The sequence below is a fragment of the Perissodus microlepis genome, chromosome 15 (genome assembly GCF_051167445.1).
Source record: "Perissodus microlepis isolate ML-2025 ecotype Zambia chromosome 15, ASM5116744v1, whole genome shotgun sequence".
Taxonomy (NCBI): Eukaryota; Metazoa; Chordata; class Actinopteri; order Cichliformes; family Cichlidae; genus Perissodus; species Perissodus microlepis.
In genome coordinates this window covers 35215688-35235709 of record NC_140475.1, presented here as the reverse complement: position 1 = coordinate 35235709, position 20022 = coordinate 35215688, and the positions used below count along the sequence as shown (strand labels likewise).

General features: G+C 36.8%; 1 protein-coding gene across 1 annotated transcript; it reads right to left on the bottom strand.

Annotated features, from left to right (window-relative positions):
• Nucleotides 1-271: 271 nt before the first annotated feature.
• On the bottom strand, nucleotides 272-9044 carry LOC146372563 (5-hydroxytryptamine receptor 3C-like). The gene is made up of 10 exons (XM_084952419.1): nucleotides 8930-9044; nucleotides 7596-7659; nucleotides 6591-6754; nucleotides 6243-6287; nucleotides 5855-5961; nucleotides 5124-5293; nucleotides 4838-5001; nucleotides 3862-4072; nucleotides 1158-1367; nucleotides 272-1065 (listed from the first exon to the last, which is right to left on the bottom strand). The coding sequence occupies exons 1-10, from the start codon at nucleotides 8930-8932 to the stop codon at nucleotides 791-793; spliced, it is 1413 nt and encodes a 470-aa protein (XP_084808545.1). The 5' UTR covers nucleotides 8933-9044; the 3' UTR covers nucleotides 272-790.
• Between the last annotated feature and the right edge of the window lie 10978 nt (nucleotides 9045-20022).

Genomic DNA, 20022 nt, shown 5'->3' with positions numbered 1-20022 from the left:
CTAGTAATGCTATACTTTTAAAGTCAAGGTCTTTTTAATTCTAAGATTAACCAAGACAGCAATTTACCACAAACTTTTGAATTAAACACAAAATAACAAACAGCAAAGAAAATGTGAGAAAGACCTTTAATATTTTCACACAGATACAAAACAAAAGATCATACTACTTACACAAGATCAGAAATTCTTAACAGTAAGTAATAGAATAAAGGTAAAGGCAACAAGTAATTGATACTTAACACATAAAATATTAATTTTTGTCAAACGATATTTAGCTGTTTGTAAGTCACGCCGTATATATTAGCAGCTTAATGTATGCCAGCTTCGGTCTTTCTACCCTTTGTAACTGACATATGTCATGGACTTGGATCTTTGACCCAGTATTTTCAGCTTTTCATTTTGGACCTTTTGTTACTTTTGATTTTGAGAGATGGTGTTATTTTTATGGTGTTTTGTTTCTGGTGTTATTTCCTGTGTTTCCAATAATTAGTTCTTTATGAAATTATGTTAGTTCTCTTTCCAGTCTTGTCTGTGTCTGGTCCGCAGCGTTTCTTTTGGAAGTCAGTTTTGATTCCATGTTTGTCTACCTTTCTGCCTCCCAAGTCTCCAAGTTCATTTGTCTTAGTCCTGGTCTCAGTTTTTGTTACTTCCTAATTTATTTTGAAAGTCTCTTGTCCCATCTGTGTTATGTTCAGTTTTGCTGTCTCATTGTGGGTGTGATGTTAAATATTATTTGAAAACTAAAAGTTAATGCAAAAAGTTTAAAGAACAGACAAGCTAAAAAGTTAAGTTAGGCTGCATTGTATGAAACCACCCAGATAATGATGATGGTAATGAAGCTGACTGTTATGAAGATGATGTAAAGGATGAATAGCAGGCGGTCTATGATTAAACCTATCTGGATCCATTCCTCTGTGCTCAGGCTTTTGCTCAGATGCTGCTCCACCTGAAGGCAGATGGCCTGGAGGACTCTGCCCAGGCTCCTCAGCTCTTGCAGGGTTTTGTCCTCACCCAGTGGCCCCTTCTGCTCCAGAGTCTTGGATTCCTCTGTCACTGGAGAGGAGACTGGCATTTTGTATTGCAGAGAAAACAACAGAGAAAATTATGTCAGCTTTGGCATTTTTTAAGAACTTGCTCATCCCGACATTCTATCCTACCTTTTGTGACCGGATTTTGGATCACTGTGTCGTTTCGATCTCTGGGCTTTGGAGGAAGGCACACTAGTCGACCCAGGATTTTAAGAAAAAGCACTCTGATCCAGCGAGGAGCTCGAGAATAGTTAGAGGAACCGCAGAGGAAGTTTGTAATGACGATAGTTTCCAGTAGACTAGCCACCATCATAGCCAGGCACATAGAAAGGAAAACATCTAATAACAATAATAATAATAGTAGAGAAATAATTAATGTCAATATTTTACAGACAAATACAAGTTAAATCCAGACAAAAACATTTAAAACTAAAACGAGGACATGGAGATGGAGGAAGACAGAGAGAGATACATTCCTTCAGTTCACTGTAAAGAGTGTTGCATAACTAATAATGTTTAACTGTAGGGATGTGTGCAACTATTTGATTAGACAATTCATTTTCAGTATTGTCACTAATTAATACCAGACGTACTTGTTGTTTAATCTCATTATTAACATTTTAATTGATGCCTAATGTCGGTAAATTGTTGTGTCCAAAATGTTATGCAACCACTTGCCAACAGATGGAGCATTGTTGTTGAGAAACGTCAACAAGGTTTTTAATCTAGGCCTGATCTTGTTACCACTATTATTGTGAAATATTTTAAAAGCAAATGATTGTGAATACAAATGGCAGAAATTAGCTCTCAGTGGGTGGATGGGCTCTCACTTAGTCAGTTGGTAGGGGCTCAAAATAGAGCCGCTACTCCTCCATATTGAAAAGTTGCTAGTTGAGGCAGTTGCCTCCTGGGTAAACTGTTCCAGCTTGGCATCTCCTACCAGGAGAAAGCCCCCGGGATACCCAGGACACACTGGAGTGATTTAATCTCGTGACTGGCCTGGGAATACCTCAATCTTTCCATGGATAAGCAGTAGTGATGTGCGATACCACTGATTTCCTTTCCGATCCGATACCAAGTAATATTCAGGGTGGTATCGATGATACTGATCCGATACCGATACTTTGTACAAAAACTTGTTTTATTTATTGTATCTCAAATTATAGCGTCATAATGATTACAGGACATCAGATTACTTGTTCTTATCACTTAATAATGCAGGGTTCATCATATAGAAATAAAAAACTGAAGTTGTGCGCTATTTGAACACCTTGCCTGCCTGCAGCACTAAAGGACTCCGTGAGAGACGTCTGTCTCGCCCTAGCAGCACCTGTCCCTGTCCCACTCTTCAGTTCGCCTCAACATACGCTCGTCATATTCTGTGATATGATTTACTCTGAGGTGTTTGACAAGGTTAGTGATGTTGCCACAACCATACATGCCAACCATCCCGAATTTCTCCTGATTTTCCACCCGGGCAACAAAAGTGAAAACCATATCGCAGAATTCATAGCGCGGCCCAGCCAATTCCAGTTTCCAACAATGGCGGCAGCTACTTAGTTTTAATATTACTCTTATTTCTCTTTCTGGGTCGCAAAAAAACTTTTAACATATTTTCAGGTGAGAATGTAGCTGTGTAAACTTCAAATATCTGAGCCAACCGACACATCGTCTTCAAACCCCCGCGGTCTTTCACTACTCGGGTTAAACATGATATATAAGTCACTTTGATAACTTAAAAATGTTATTGTTTGGCTTTTTCAGTGTTTTATTTGTTCGTGAGTAAATCGGTTTGGCTGAGATTAAAGTTATTAGATTAGATTCAATTAAATTTAACTTTATTAATCCCTCGGGAGGGTTCCTCCGGGGTTTTCACACAGCTGAATAAACGTTAAACAGAAAACTAATTACACAAAGTGTGAGACGGTCGAGAGTTTAAGTCAGCGCCCTGTTATATTTTAGATAGCAAGGAGCAGACGGCAGAGTTTCACTCCACCGAGGGAGCTCGTGACGTACTACCCGGCTTTCTTTAGACCACGAAGGCTGGGTCCTCAGGTGGAAGCAGCCTCTGAATTTGGACACCCCCGCTGTTTCCGGGCCAGCCAATAATAACGGTGACATATAACATATTTTATCCGATAAATAAACACTGTAAAATGTATTTATCACCCCAAAACAGCCCTTTTGAACGTCTCCCTAATTCTGAGGTCTCAAGGTTGGCAAGTATGGCCACAACACCTCACTTTTTTGCCACATGTATCGCAAACCACGTCTCAGCTGTTTGTGGAGGTAAAATACGTCCGCACAATTACGCTCAGCCATTGTTGTGAGTGCGCACGCCAGGGGCTGCGAGACATTTATACAGCCGTATTTCGCACATGACTATGAAAGGCGGAAGAGGAAATAGTTCCTTTGAATGTAGACAATCAGAATGATATAGTTTCTTTCCACTGTGTTCCTGTTAATGATAAACTACAAATTTACCCTAAATTACTAAAATATCTATATTTTAATGTGAGAATCGATTCTAGATTGATGATTGGTATCGGAGGAATCGATATTTCAGGATCGATCCGCACATCACTAATAAGCAGAAGGCAGCTGGTGAGAGGAAGTTCGGGGTTTCCTTGCTTAGGCTGCTGTCCATTTGACCTGACTTTAGATAAGTTAAAGAAAATGGCTGGATGATTTATTGTTTGGAGAGAAAAGACTTTATCCTCACAAACGTTCCAAACAAGTCATCCATCCACTTGTATTTGTATACCCTTTTGTATTTGGGCCAAAAAGTCACATTGGGAATAAGTGTATACCAATCAAGACAATGTAAACTTACTTATGAGAGGTATGGCATTTCCAGTGGCAGGCAGCAGGTCATTCATCATGAGTAGGAAGACGGTGTAGCCCAGGATCAGTGTCATCTTGAATGAAGACCGGTCAGCATCATTGGGAGGTAAGATGAAGCTGAAGAGGTCCACAGTGATGAGGAAGCAGCTGGGGAGCAGGAGGTTCGCTACATACAGCATGGCCTGGCGCCGCAATGAGATCTGCAGCAAAGTGAGAATTTAACTAATCTCACATAGCTCTTTGTGCTTTGATTATACAGTACCTCATACATATACAATAGTTAAATGACAAGGCCCATAAATTTGCAGATATAACTTAATTGTGAAATGGTTTCCCCATCTTAACTGTGTAAAACAAAGCCTTTCAATCTGTTTACTGTGGTAGAGAACTAGTTATGATCAGAATACTTGTGGCAGCAGGTAATGAAGTTTCTTTTTATTAGTAACTAAACAATTGAACTGCAATTAACCCATATGGAAAATAAATAGAAAAAACTTATAAAAGACTTGCATCAGATTTGGCTTGCTTCATATAGTGAATCATGTAAGGCTTATATGATTTACTCATGAAAGTGGCCACTTTCTCATTACTTTCATATATTGTTTTAGTAAGTATCCAAAACATACAAGTTTCATTTATATAATTTTTCAAGGGATCTTATATCTGTTTTCACTCTTGTATGCTTTTCATACAAGTTTCACACAAGACAGATACAAACTTTATAAGATTTATATATATCTTTTCCATATGGGAAACTGCAACTATACACCCAAATTCTTTATATACATGAAGCAATATATCCTAGGTTCCTATCAAATATACAAACAATAGAGTCAAATGGTAATGAAGAGAAAACTCTTGTTTCTGATTACTTCCTGAAAGAACTTGTCTTCTGTTTTCTTATAGTATGAATAAGTAAATCATACAATAACATTACATTTTTACAGTGCAATGCAGTTTCTTACATAGAAGCGAATTTCATCGTAAGAGCCCGATGCTGTAGATGGTAGTGTGTATTTCTTTGCTGCAATTCCAATTAATTCAAATTCACCCGTAGTTGCCATCTTAGATTTAGAGTATTCAAACATCCTCTCTGGAGTCTCTGTCAGGTAAAGCTGCAGAGCATTACCTGCATGGAAAATAGTCAAAGTCAGATAAAACCATATACATATAAATAAAACAACAGCTTTAAAGACTAATCCACTCAATTCACCAGGATTGCTCGTGATACATCCTCGTGGTTATACTTACTCTTGAGTGTGTATGAGTTGAATGATAAAGTGCAGTTCTGAATGTCAAATGGAAACAAGTAGATATCAAGCCTGCAGGAGGTGATGGCTTTGATAGGCTGTGAATCACTTACAGTACCATCAGAAAGCAGGTAGGCATATGGCACCTTTGGAGCTGTGTTTTCATCCATGCTGCAGGAAGATAAAAGACATTAATTGAAGTCAGATATCTACATGGAAGAAATGGAAAATGTATGGAGAAATAGCTTAAACTGGACTGTAGCCTATATTGATTTTCACCAGAAGTGATAACCAGGTATCTGCAGATGATAATAGATCAAAGACTTGAGAAACGTGCAGCCTAATAATAAGTGACTTATTATTGTTAAATTATCCGCTTCTTTCTGTCTGCTAAATATTATAGGAGGCAGATGATAAGGATTATACCTTTATATAGCGGATAGCAGTGTTACCAAGCCGCTCTATTGTCCTGTGCATGCCATTATGATTTTTTTTTTTTTTTGTACAATGAAACCAACTGGAGTCACAAGCCCCATGTTTTCTGACAAAATTCTACACATAAACTGTACCTTTGTAGTTTCACTTGTATGCACTTTCTCCATGTTTTCTTTCCTACTTAGCAGAGTTAGCTCTTTATTGGCTAATGATGCTTCAGGGCTAGTTCTCAAGATCATAAAAATACATAAAAAAGAAACTGATTGTAATCTGTGAATTGTTGAAGATAGGACTTACAATTCATTGATTATTATATCTGGTAGCCAGAGATTTGTTCTTGGAACAGACATCCGACTAGTTCCGCACTCTTCTGGGTCCCATTTGGTAAATTCATTTTGCCATTTCTGCAACAAAGAAACCCCAGAGTTTGACACCATCCTTCTTCTTTTTAACTTTCTCTCTGTATTATTTTACGGTCTTTACCTTACAATGTAAAGAAACTTGAGGCAACTATTGTTGTGATTTGGGGCTATATAAATAAAACTGTACTAAACTGAAAGTCACTAGTGGATTTGACCTTCTACTGCTATTTTGGGACAAAACTTACACTGTGATCCCTAAAAACATTTTCATGGATAGAAATCAGCATTATTGCTTGAAAACTTACTATGAAGAAACTACTTACAAAATCTTGCCAGAGAAATGTTCTGAGGAGTTGAGCTTTCTCATTCTGAAAAAGAAGATTTTTATCCATAACTGGATAGTTTTACTGAACCTTAATGTCTGTAGAGCACATACTGAACTGAATCATTCATTTGTCTTAATTATTGATGTTCAGATGTATTATACTTATTCATTTTGATTTAAAACTCAAATTAAAAATATGTGGAATGAGAGGGAGACAACATTTTTAAAAAAGCCTCTCATGAGAAATTTCTTTTGACCATTTTATGCTCTTTATCTTGTACAGTATGCAGAAAAGCACATGCGACCATTACTGAATTGATTTTAAGTTAATAAAGGTGTTATTTACCACTCCCAAAATGCCAAACACAGTTATAGAAATGCCAACGTTAGTGACGGTTGTTATGTTCACCACAGGTCGAATGGTGTTCAGGTTGAAGACTGGCTTAAGGGCCTCCAGCATTGAAGGTGAATCAGGGTTAGAGCAGTTCAGCAAGGTGGAGCTGTACTGAGCTACAAAGGATAGAAGAAATGTGCCCTTATGATTTATATAGATGACTTGACATTTGCTTCACTATCTAGGAGCAGATATGTTTTTTTTCCCCCAAATGAATAAATGGCCCTAGCAAAGTATCAGAAACCCACATAAACATTTGTGTGAAATGAAGAACCATAACCCTGAACCTCAATGTATACAGTGGTTCGGTTTGGATGAACAATTACGACTGGTAATGTTTTGTGCAATTTTCAATTTTTTCGTCAAAATGTTTTTCAACCCTACATTTAGGTGAAAACAGAGTACAGAGTAAACATTGATTAACATTACAGTAAAAGTCCCACTTAATTTATTGCAAGTTTTCTTAATATCTATATATCATGCCTCATTTTTAAAAATACAAACGAGGCATGACCAGTCTAAATGTGTCTAAATCTAAACGTGATTTTATTCAGTGTTCAGATTTCCGAAGATTTTGAATATTTTGTTTTTAATCCAGCCATAGAAAATCTTTCAAATGTGGACACGAACGCACATTTCTGACTAAATGTGTGATTTGGACATGTTTTGGCTAAACTGTCATTGTGAGTTATGCTAACAAAATAAACAAGTCACGTCCCTGACCCTGGATTAACAGACAAAATAAAAAGTTCTAATGCTGAAACATTACCATGCATACAGTCATTTGCATATTTTTTAGTATTTTGGATAACTGACTTGAATGAAAACTGTAAGAAAATCAACACTCAAAAATTGATTAAAAATGTAAATCAAGGAATTAATCACATAAAAGATGTGTATACATTTTTAAGACAAATCAAGTTAATTCATTTTATACATTTTAGCAGCTGTACTTACCATTCACAAGCAGAGATATGAAGATGAATAGAAGCTTAGAAGGTCTTACTTTCAGCAGGCAGCACTAAAAACATTAAAATTGCATCAAAACAGGTTGTCAGGTTCAGTGGTGTGCAAGTGGTGAGGAATGCCTGTAAAGATTCTTAGAGGCATTTTAAGTGTTTTTTAATGATTACATCTCTTCTTTTTCTTCGTCTGTTTCAAAAATCTGATACATATCCCCAACAGTAGAAAAAGACATTTCAAGATATGAAATAAATATTTTTAATTAAGACAAAACAGAAAATAATGTTTTTCACTTTTAATGTAACACTGCCTTTATTGTTTTAAGAAAATCATCACAATTAATTCAAAAACCATTCAAACTGAACCAGGGCATGGGTAAACGAGGGAACAAACCACAGGAGGGAACACAACTGAGTGTGATCCAAATAACAAGACAGGGAGAAGTAAATCTGAACATGACGCACAAAGGACAGGAGACTAACTTAGTAAAACAGGAAGCATGGGAAACACAGAAACACACAGAGACAGAGATAGATGAAACCCAGGCAACAGAGGAAGGAGAGAGTGCAAGAGCTCAAGGGACAAAGATTACTTTTACTTTGCTGACTCATGTTAGGGTACCTGGGTCATTGACTCAGTGTTTTTTATATATATAAGAGCTGTTACAACTATATATTCATGTTTTAGATTACTTGGGTTAAGTGCTGCACTGTAATATGACATTATATCAATGATATTCTTAAGTTGCAGGAAAACTGCAAAATTACCTTCGTTAACTGGTAACATTTTGTAAACATATTACTGATAGTATCAGGAAAATACAGAAATATACTTAGGGGTTTTCAGGATATCACAACATTATCTGTATAAATGTTTTCAGTCTTATAAAAAACTTGACTATTCAAGAAATTTGAAATACCATAAGATTCAGCAACCATATTTTATGTTGTTTTTTTCCGCATTCATCAAACAACCGTTTACTGCATAAAAGTCATTTTACGCTTGTTAACACTCTTCTGCTAAAGCCTTTTCTTTTCCTATTTTTGAGTGATGAGCATGCTTTATGATTGTATATGCACCCAAAACTGATAAAAATATCTGAATATCAGTTCTTATCTATGTACCCATTTTCAAACCCTCTAAGGATATTAGTCAAAATTAAGTAAACATTCATGTCACTGGCATAAATTGGGACCTCTAAAACATAGCAGCCGGCTACTAACAGTATGTAACCCAGCAAAGAAGCTGATTGAGACGAACAGAACGCAGAGGCCAAACCAAAGGCAGTTTTTACTTATTAGTAACATAAAGACAATAATATTTCTTACCATGATGTTGCAAGTGAAATTGTATTCTTGCCGTTCTGAGAAGTTTGTCTTCAAACTACTACAGAATATTTATCTTCTTTAAAGAATTGTCACATTCAAAACATTTTGCTGTCAGATGCATTAGTCAGCAGCTACAGTGCAAAAGTATGTCTGTAGCTTGCCTGGGAAACTAACAAAGTCAGCCTTCATGGCCAAGATATACATATTGTCACTAAACAAAGATTGATTTGGCGGATTTGGAGAAACCACGGGCAAATGATGTGGAGCAGGAAAAACTAGGCATGGCAGGGCAGCTGCTTTGGCCGTATGTGTTTTGAGACAAAGTGTAGATAAACCACAGTTAATGTGGTTTTCAAGTCAGTGTGTGACGTCGGTGCCACACCTGCTTTGTTCACAAGCAAATGAGAGTAACCGTTGAGAAAGGTGGTGGTTTCAAAACCTCCTACCAGTGAAGCGTTGTCATTTTTTATAACACGGTAATTAAAATTCACCAGTTTTGTGAGAACATAAAATCCTCTGTGTGATAGTTTACATTGTTTTCCTGTTAATAGTAATAATAACTTTATTTGTACAGCTGTTTTTAAAACACATTTTGAAGTGCTTCACAGTTTTGACCTTATTGCAGTATGGATTTTAAATAAAACCAATCTACATCATTAAAATTACGTCTACAGTCGACCCCTGCCTATTTGCAGTGCAGCATTTGCAGATTCACGGAGATTCACTCCAAATTATTTGCGGAATATTTGCCTATTCGCTGTATCTAAAATATTCACTAATTATTTTCAATTTATTTTCATGACTAAATACATTTTGGATGACAAAAACCTTCAAATATTAATAGGAGTATTAACAAGCCACTAAATGATCCCATCCACCCTTTTTATCATTATCATTTTATTTTCAGTGCAAGTAGATGTAGTCCCATCCCAAATATTTTCTGACAACAGCATTCAGGTATTGTTGGAATTTATTTATTTTTTATTTTTAAGGCTCATGTCCCCCCATTATTGTATCTTACACAATTACCTCATAATTAGCATTGCACATTTGTTTTATCATTTACTACACAGAGATATGTATTGTAGAATATTTGAGATTTAGATTGTTACACTAATAACAGATATAAACAGAGAGAGGACTTCTTCTCTGAGGAATTTGTGGGGGATGGTCTGCCTGGACTCTTGATGGCACCAGAAGCTACAAAACTGGCTGACTCTCCTACACCAAAACAGGGCCGTAATATCTGGTGTTAGGAAATGGAATTGACTCTCTCCTCTTCTCTAACTGTACATGCCTGACCAGAGGACAAGAGGTGGTTGCCATAGTAATGGTAGTGATGCCTGGAATAGGGTCATCTCCATGTAAGGAAATGTCCAGAGAGGTGCAGAAGAAGAAACATGAGCCGATATCAGACCACCCTCAACTGATTCTACTAATCATGTTCACGTTGTGTTTCTGTGAGCCCACCAATAGAAGTGTTTGCTGCCTGTGTGTGGCTGGTTGTCTCTGAGCCAGAGAGACAGAGGTCCATGGCGCCATGTAAAACTAATCTAAAATTCTAACCGTTTGATAATAAATTGTGAAAATGTATAATCTGAGCATATTTGTCTTCTCTCATGAAAAAACCCAACAGTACTCTCACTTGCATTTTCTACATTTTTAATTTTTTTTGCTACTTAGGTTTTTATGAGCTAATAATGCTTCAGGTCTAGTTCCCAAGATCTTACAAAAACATAAAATATACACGGATTGTAATCTTTGAATAGTTGCTGATGGGACTTACAATTCATTGATTACAATGTCTGGTACCCGGAGATTTGTTCGTGGAACTTAAATCTGACTAGAACCGTACTGTTCTGGGTCCCACTTGGTAAATTTGTTTCCCCACTCCTACAACAGAAATCATGCAGAAAACATGAAACCTGCTGGTTATGTTAGAATTTTTTTTTTATCTTTAATCATTATTAACCCCATTATTTTATATTTCACAATTAGCTCATAATTTCGATCACACATTTATGTTTTATCTAACATCACACATTCAAATCTGATTTGGATTTAGACTGTTGGACTCTGATGCTAACAGACACAAGACAGAAGGCCCCTCTTAAGGATTTGGGTGTGGGTTGTGATACCTAAAAGAAAACAACTGTATAAATCATGGTCTAAATCTACCTCTGCTGGCCTGACCAGAGGACAAGAGATGTTTGCTCCATACAGGGTGGAAGATGACCTGAGGGATGGACCCAAGCCAAAGGGAGGACCAAGTCTAAAACCGTGGTACACCCTCAACTGTTTCAACCAATCACATTAACATTGTGTTTTTATGACACACAGTAAAAGCGTATGCAGCCTGGGTGTGGTGCTCTTTGTTCATTTCAGTCTCCTGTAAGAGACACAGCACTGTTTTTAACTTAAACCTTTAACCCTTAATAAATTTAACAAAATATACTTTGAGCATATTTGTCTTCTGACTCATAAAATGAACCAGACAGTTACCATTTCAAACTTCAGATGTTTTCATAAGAAAAGAAACTCCAGAGACTAAAGAGCCTGGCACCGTCTTTCATCATTTTAATGCATTATTGTACGGTCTTTACCTTACAACTTGAGGCAACAATTGTTGTGATTTGGGGCTATATATATAAAACTGAATTGAATTGAATTTAACTGAAAGTTACTAATGGGTTTGACCTTCTGCTGTACAGAATTTCTTTTAATGACAAAACTTACTCTCTGATCTATAAAAACATTTTTATGGATAGCATGGATAGAAATCAACATTATTGATTCAGAATTTACTATGAGGTACTTAAAAATATCTTGCCTGAGAAATGTTTTTAGAAGTTGGGCTTTCTCATCCTGAAAGAAAAGATTAATTTTATTCTCTTTATCTTGTACAGTATGCAGAATAGCATATGAGCATATGAGGTAAACATATGAGCTAGTACTGAATTGGTTTTAAGTTAACAAAGGTGTCATTTACCACTCCCAAAATGCCAAACATAGTTAAAAAAAAAGGCCAGCGTTAGTGGCTGTTGTTATGTTCACCACGGGTCGAATGGCTTTCAGGTTAAAGATTGGCTTAAGTGCCTCCAGCATTGAAGATGTATCAGGGTTAGAGCAGTGCAGCATAGTTGAGCTGTACTGAGCTGCAAAGGAAAGGTAAGATGGCGCCGCCATTGCGTGCAGCCTTAACATGAAATTTCCCCTTGTGGGACTAATAAAGGTATATTATCTTATCTTATCTTAAGTCCAGTTAACTGTCAAAATCCAAAAATGTCACACTATCCTTTAATAGGTGTTATAATCTGGCTCTTTGACATCGATTTTGCAATTTTGAATTAATAATATAAGAAACATAAATAAATGTGTATTAGCATGTTATACGAGCTTTAGTTACCATGCATGAGCAGCGAGATGAAGATGAATAGAAGCTTCAAAGGCTTGACTTTCTGCGGGCAGAAAAACATTAAAGCTGTGTTAAAAGTGGTTGTCAGCTTGAGTGGTGTGATAGTGGTGCGGGCATCTTTTTAAAGACAATCTTTACAGGTCATCATTCAAATTGAACCTAACTGTTAAACCATGACCTTAATTGTTAGATCAGGTTAATTGTTGTTGTTTTTGTTCATTCACAGACAACCTTATATATCAAAATAGATGATGAAAAACAGGATCTTTTCTGTTATTTATTTTTTATTGTCGGTTTAATCTTAAACCTACAAATCAAATTTTTATTCTAGGTGAACCGCTGATAGCAATAGCTTTAGTTTCTAAATGTATTACAAAACTGACATATTATTTGCAAAATTATTTTTGATGTAAATCAAAAACTGAATGAAATTTTGGGATAGTTTTATTTTGTATACAATGGTTCCCTCTGATTAAAAATTATTCAGTAACACTGAAAGATGAAGAAATCTTCTAATTAATGTAGAAGAGCTTATTTAATGATGTGTATTGTATAAATGTGCTTTTTTTCCAGACCATTTAAAACAATTACAAATTGAAGTTGTCTACTGACTGTATGAGTTCACTCAGATAATGATGATGGTGATAAAGCTGACTAAAAAGCAGAGAATGTAGAGGCCAAACAGCAGACGGTCTATGATAAAAAAAACCCACCTGGATCCACTCCTCTAAGCCTTGGTTCTCTTTCTGCTAATGCTTGACCTGCAGGCGGATTTCCTGGAGGTCCTTGCCCACTTTCTTTAGTTCCCGCACAGCCCTGTCCTTCACTGCTGGCCCCATTGTTTCTTGAGGCTTCATTATTCTGATGGCAGTTGTGGTCTTAAGGTCTACTTCTAAGTTAATTCAGGAAAAATATTGCTTAGCTTTAGTTTTTCAGTGTGATTCTCTTCTTTTACAACTTTTCATGACAAAATAAATGATTTCCAACTACTCTGGGAATTCAGTTATTTCTGTTGAAATATAAACTACATACCTGAAGCTCCTGATCTCTTATTCAATCGAGCTGTACAGACAAGAAAGCCCAGAAACTGCAGAACGAGGACTCGGCTCCAGCGAGGGACAGGAGAGAAGTCAGCAGACCCACACAGCAGGTTGGTGATGAGGTTGGTGATGAGCTTGGGTGCAAGAGGTTTACCATATACATAGTGGCCCGGCGCTTCAATCTGAGCTGTGGAAGGAATGAAAAGAAGAGATAAGAGGCGTCCTTAAGCTGTCTTGTCATTACCTGTACATGTATCTTCACTATATAACTGTATAATTCCGGTTTTATTTGAATTCATATTTTTAGGTGTGTTTGACTTTTTAAAAATGAAAATAAATTTCCAATATAAATTTGCTTACTTTTGACTCTGACTATTTATAGTAGTTTATAGTTACAATCAACTTACATAAAATTCAAGCTCATTAACACATAAACCATCACTGCCAGTATCATTCTCTGTTTTTTTATCCAAGGTGATATCCAGTAGCTCCCATTCACCGATGGTGACCATCACACTCTCTGAGACATCTGTCATTTTTTCTGCAGAACTTCCAAGAAAAATCTTCGAAAATATGTCCCTCGCTGTGCAGAGACGAAAAGTGAAGAGAAAGCTGAGCTCACAAAAAGCCCTCGTTAATTTTAGAGGTATGTGAAAAGGGTTTGAACGTTTTTCTAAACAGTAATAATCAAGTAAAACTCACATAAAGAAGTGACTAGAGTCTGTATGTCACAGGGGAAGGTGTAGATATCAAGGTTACAGGAACTGACAACTTTGACAGGCTGAGCATCATCCACTTTACTGTTGCTATGCAGGTAGGGAGCAGGTGGTGCTTTGTTTTCCTCCATACTGCGAGACCAGATCAAATGTGTGAAGTGAGAGAATGGCACCCAAAGATTTAAAGTATACAATTATATTTATTCATTTACCTATGAATAAACCTTAACAGGTCTAAATACTGGAAAGATTTTTATGATAATAGTTGACAGTAAGGAAAACACAGGTTATCTCCACATCTCTCCTTTTAAAGAAAAGTTTTCTGAAGACTCAAAATACTCGTGCAGAATTATGCACAATTGTTTACCAAAACCTAGTGTACAGTAGTTTTAATAAATTATATGCCTATTCAAAGAATTAATAAACAATTAAACAAACTATTTATTTATTTATAGGTTATCTCAACATTTCTCCTGTTCTTTGGAAAATACTTGTGCAGTTTGATATGCTTTTGTATGATGATACTTACAACTCAGTGATTACAATATCTGGAAGCCAGAATTTGGTTCTGGGGAGATGCAGGAGGTCAGTACCAAACTGAACTTTGTCCCAACTGACGAACTCTTTCATCCAGAACTAAAATAATAAAATTGGTGTCAGCACAAAGAGCAGGTCTGAGTAGTCATTACATTTACAAAATATAAATCTAAACCCTTAATTCACTTTATAGGACTTATAGGATTATCATACTACTTTACATATCGTAGCTAAATAAGTATTTGGATAGATTTTGGTTCTGGACATTACCACAATGAATTTAAAATGAAACAACTCAGATGCATGTGAAGTGCAGATTTTCAGCTTTAATTCAGTGGAACTGAACTAAGAATTTTTAAACATAATCTCTTCATTTCAGGGGCTCAAACGTCATTGGACAAATTAAATAACTGAACATAAAACATTCATTTCTAATACTTGGTTGAAAACCCGTTGCTGGCAATGACGCTCTGAAGTGTTGAACTCATGAATATCACCAGATGCTGGGTTTCCTCCTTTTTAATGCTCTGTCAGGCCATTAGGCTTTCAGTTACTGTTTTTTTTTTTGTGGGCCTGTCTTTAACAGGTGAAATGCTCACTTGGGTTAAGATCAGGTGACTGACTTGGACATTCAAAAATATTCCACTTCTTTGCTTTAATAAACTTCTGGGTTTCTTAGGCTGCATGTTTTGGGTCATTGTCCATCTGTACTATGAAACACCGCCCAATCGGTTTGACTGCATTTAGCCAAAATCGAGCAGACATTATGTCTCTGAACACCTCATAATTCATTTGGCTGTTTCTGTCCCGTGTCACATCATCAGTAAACACTAGTGTCCCAGCGCCACTGGAAGCCATGCACGCTAATGCCATCACACTGCCTCCGCTGTATTTTACAGATGATGTGGTGATGATGTGCTTTGCATCATGAGCTGTTCCACGGCTTCTCCGTACTTTTTTCTTGCCATAATTCTGGTAGAGGTTGATCTTGGTTTCATTTGTTCAAAGTATTTTTTATCCCAGAAGCTTGCTGGCCTTTTTCAGATGTTCAAAAAATGTTCAAAGTCCAATACTTCCAGTACTTTCATGCAGTCTTAAGGTAGACTTGGATATCGCACAGTTGGCTATTGTGGAGGGGTTTCTCTTGACCATGGAAATGCAAGCACCACACCTGAGATCAACTCCAGGAAAACAATAACAATGTGTGTTTTAAAGTCTTTTTAGAACATAACGTGATAACTTGAACATAACATTCAAATTCAAAGAACACACATTTCACATATAAAGACAGAAAACCATTCACACTCACATTCAAGGCTTTGGCCATGTTTGCGAACATATGTAATATTTATTTATAAAATCATGAAGCTTTTCTCTCAGTAATTTGTCTACACTTGAAGAGTTTTAGAAAGCAGTTCTGGAAAATGTTGCGGCCTGTATATACTCTCATTAAATTATATATCAAGCTCATCTTCAAAGAGGTGAACATACCACTCCTAGAATCCCACACAGCATGAGGAAAGGGCCGACACGGGCCATATGTCACTTACTTCAAAGACTGGAGACAGACAGTCCAGCAGTGCAGGTTGGTTTGGCACAGAACAGTTCACCATGTAAGCACTGCACAGAACTGATGAAACAGTCAAACAATAATATTGAGTCTAATTATGTTCCCATGCATGTTGTCTTTTTTTGTCCATGCTGCTAAACTAATTTCTCCTTGTGAGAAAATAAAGTATTGAATTGAATTTTCACCAACTGGTTAAACAGAAATTTATATATATAACGATCATGGTTGGCTTGATGATGGAAGGACCCCGTATAATTAAAAGGAAGTATAATCAAGATGTTTTATTAATAATAGCTAGCAGTAAAACATTGCATTAAAGTAACAGATGCACTATTGCTATTAGTTATTATGTACATTACCTATTAGTTACACTTCATAACATAAAGACCAGAAGATTCCTTTTCATGACTTCAGAGTCGGCAGCTTTTCTGGGAAACCAACTCCAAATTTCCAGCCTTCGTGGCCAAGATATACATATTCTCATTAAACAAAGCGCGATGAGGACAAACCACGGGCAAATGATGTGGAGCAGGGAAAACTAAAGGCAGAGCGACTGCTTTGGCTGTATGTGTTTTGAAACAAAGTGCAGATAAACCGCAGGTAATGTAATGTACCTCAGTGTGTGACTCAAAAAATGGTGAAGACTGACCACAGCAACGTCAGTATCACACCGGCTGATCACAAGCAAATAAGAGTAACCTGTGAGAAACAGGTGGTGTTTGGTTTGAAAAACCTCCTACCAGCCAAGCTATTTATCATTTTATATAACATGTTTATTGAAAAAGGTTTTTTTGTCTACTATTTTTTCAGACTTGGTTTAAGTTATATACAATAACAATGCATGCATACTTATTAATATAAATTTGCTCAGGAACAAATAAAACAGCGAAATAAACTTAACCCAACAGATATAAGTGAATTGTGTCTGGTGGCAGTCAGTGTTTATGTAAGCTGAAAATAAATAATTAAATACATAATTGAATAACTAATTAAATGTGTCATTAATTAATTAATTAAATTGGGAAATAAATGAATCATTTCATAAATGTTTTAAATGAAATTGCCTAATTTTTAGTTAACTATTTATATATTTATTTTTGTCTATTTTAATTTATTAATCACAAATGTAATTAATGGTCTAATGATGTATTTATTTAATTCATTTTGGCACTTGTGGCCAAATCAACCAGGGTGGGCTCGTTTGGCTTACAGCAGTTCGCCTTGCAAGCAATGCAAAGGGCTGATGAGACAGTAAAATAATATTGAGTCAAACTATGTTGCAGCATTTGGTTTGCAATATGAGTTTCACAATAAAACAATTTCAACATTAATCTCGTACTTCTTAGAAATAATTTGGAATTTAATGAATTTTTATTTCCAATTACAGCTCAGTCCAGAAAAAATTAAATATTCCAGGCAAAACCTCCCACAATTCTTCCGCAGTGATGTGAAAAACTCATTGCTAGATACCATAAATGTTCAATCATCATAATTGTTTTTAAAGTTTTAAACCATGAATTGGTTTTGGTGCAAAAGTGGGGCCTTCCTCTGGTTCCTGTCTTCTGTTTCCACCCACCTGGTGTAATCACACACCTGTTCTTGATATTCTTCTTTGTGGCCAATACTTTTTCTGAAGACCTGAAGTTTATGTTGACAAAGGGTTCATTATGCAAAATTTTTCAACACAGTCCTCTTGGTTGACATCTGGTGGCCAAAAATACAAATAACAGCTTGAAACTACAACTTGAAATGAACTGCTTCATTATGATTAGAGATGGATACCGGTATGGCACCGGTTCTGACATAAACGGTAGTAACCAGACCGAAAAGCAGCGCACATTTCGGTGCTTTATTTCGGTGCTTTTTTTTTTCTTGAGATGTCATACACTTTGGATTCTAGCCAATCATTTTACCTTTCCGAGGATAATAGGGGGGCCCAGGTACATACGTTCTTTTAGAGCAGCGGTCAAAAGTGTGGCTGTACTTCACAGCAAAAGATGCAAACTCAGCAGCCTGCAACAAGTGCTTTAAGGTGATACTGTGCAATACTGTAACACCTCGAATCTGATGAAACACCTGGCGACACATAGCGTTTTTTTAAAAGCCGAGAAATGCACCGTGTTTGATAGCTTGCTGCAAGACCGAGCACATCTACTGCGGGTGTGGTGCCTGTTATTGTGGTGTAATTGCATTGTACAGTAGATGTTAATGCAGCCGGTCAGTGTAGTTAGGCTGACGGCAGCTAGAGGGCGAGACCGGTATGTTTTGAATATAATGTTATGTTATGTGGGGAGCAGAGCAAGAACGGAAAAATAAAGAGTGGTTATGAATCGTACAGTGGACCCGCGTACAATTGAATAACACGACATGGTGTCAGAAGTCCTGTGCTGATCCATATAACCTCGACTGAACGAACCTGTGTCTGGCGGAGCTGTCAGAACGCATGCAGCTTAACCCAGATTTGACTTTGCAGAAGGCTATCAACATGGCGAGGCAAAGTGAAGAGGTAAAGCGACAACAATCCTCCTTACGAGGTGACTTTAGTGCTGAGGCTAGCGATGCTAAGTCCGTAGATAGAGTGCACAAAATCAGTCGTAAGCCTGTTAGAACCAAACCTCTCCAGGCTGATAGTCGTCAAGCTAAAACATGTGGATTCCGAGAAGACGGCAAAAAAGGGCCAACCTGTCAGAAATGTGGTGGCGCCCCATCCCATTCAAAACAGGATTGTCCAGCAAATGAAGTGAAATGCCATGCATGTGGGGAAAAAGCACATTACAGGCGCGTATGCAGGGCACCCAAAGAGGATGAACATGGTTTGTTCCTAAGCAGTGTTAAGTGTGAGGGTGAGCCGTGGACTGTCAACTTAAGCATAAACAACAAGAACGTGTCATTTAAAATTGATACGGGTGCCGATGTGACAGTCCTACCCCTTAAGGTGTGTCATGGTGCTGGGTCGTTGACCCAGCGTTTTGTGTTTCATATTATTATTGTCTTCTGTTCTAGTTTATTCTGATGTTGGTATTCTGTGTCCTCCCCTTGTGCCCTGTTCGTGTTGTGGATTTCCTGTTTTATTTTGAAGGTCTGGGTTTGTTGTCACTGTGTTCAGCTTGTATCCTCAGGTCGTTTTGTGTATTAGAATCAGCTGTGCTCCCACCTGTATGTCATTTCCTGGTCTCCTTGTTTGTGTGTATATATAGTGGGTTCTCAGGTTTGTTATTTGGTTTTCCCAGTTTAGGTTTCTTTAGTCATTTGCAGTGTTGGTCAAGTTACTTGAAAAAAGTAATCAGTAACTAATTACTGATTACTTCCCCAAAAAAGTAATCCCGTTACTTTACTGATTACTTATTTTCAAAAGTAATTAATTACTTAGTTACTTAGTTACTTTTTAAAAACACGATTTACAACCTGAATAGGTGATAAAGCGATAGATCTGTCAACCCAATTCTACTTTTTCTGCATAATCCATCATACAAAATGTAATCAAATGGAAAAGTCTCTTTTTTTAAACTTGTTTTATCTGTTTTAATCTTTTAACTTTATGCATCAAGCAAAAATTAAATTATATGCACCATTCTCTGACTTGAAGAAATTAGTTTAACATTTAAACCTATTTTCTGCACATTCCAGCACATAAAATAAAATATTTTTTGTGTTTAAACTCAGTCTTTCAAATAGATGCAAGTAAAACACAGCAGAAAGTAAATAAAATCAAAGACTAGCAGTCCTGTTGCTCTATTTTCACCTGTAAAGCAGGAGTGGGGTAGGCGGAGGTGTGCTCTGGTGCCGGTGTGGCGCAGTGGTCAGTGGAAGAATCC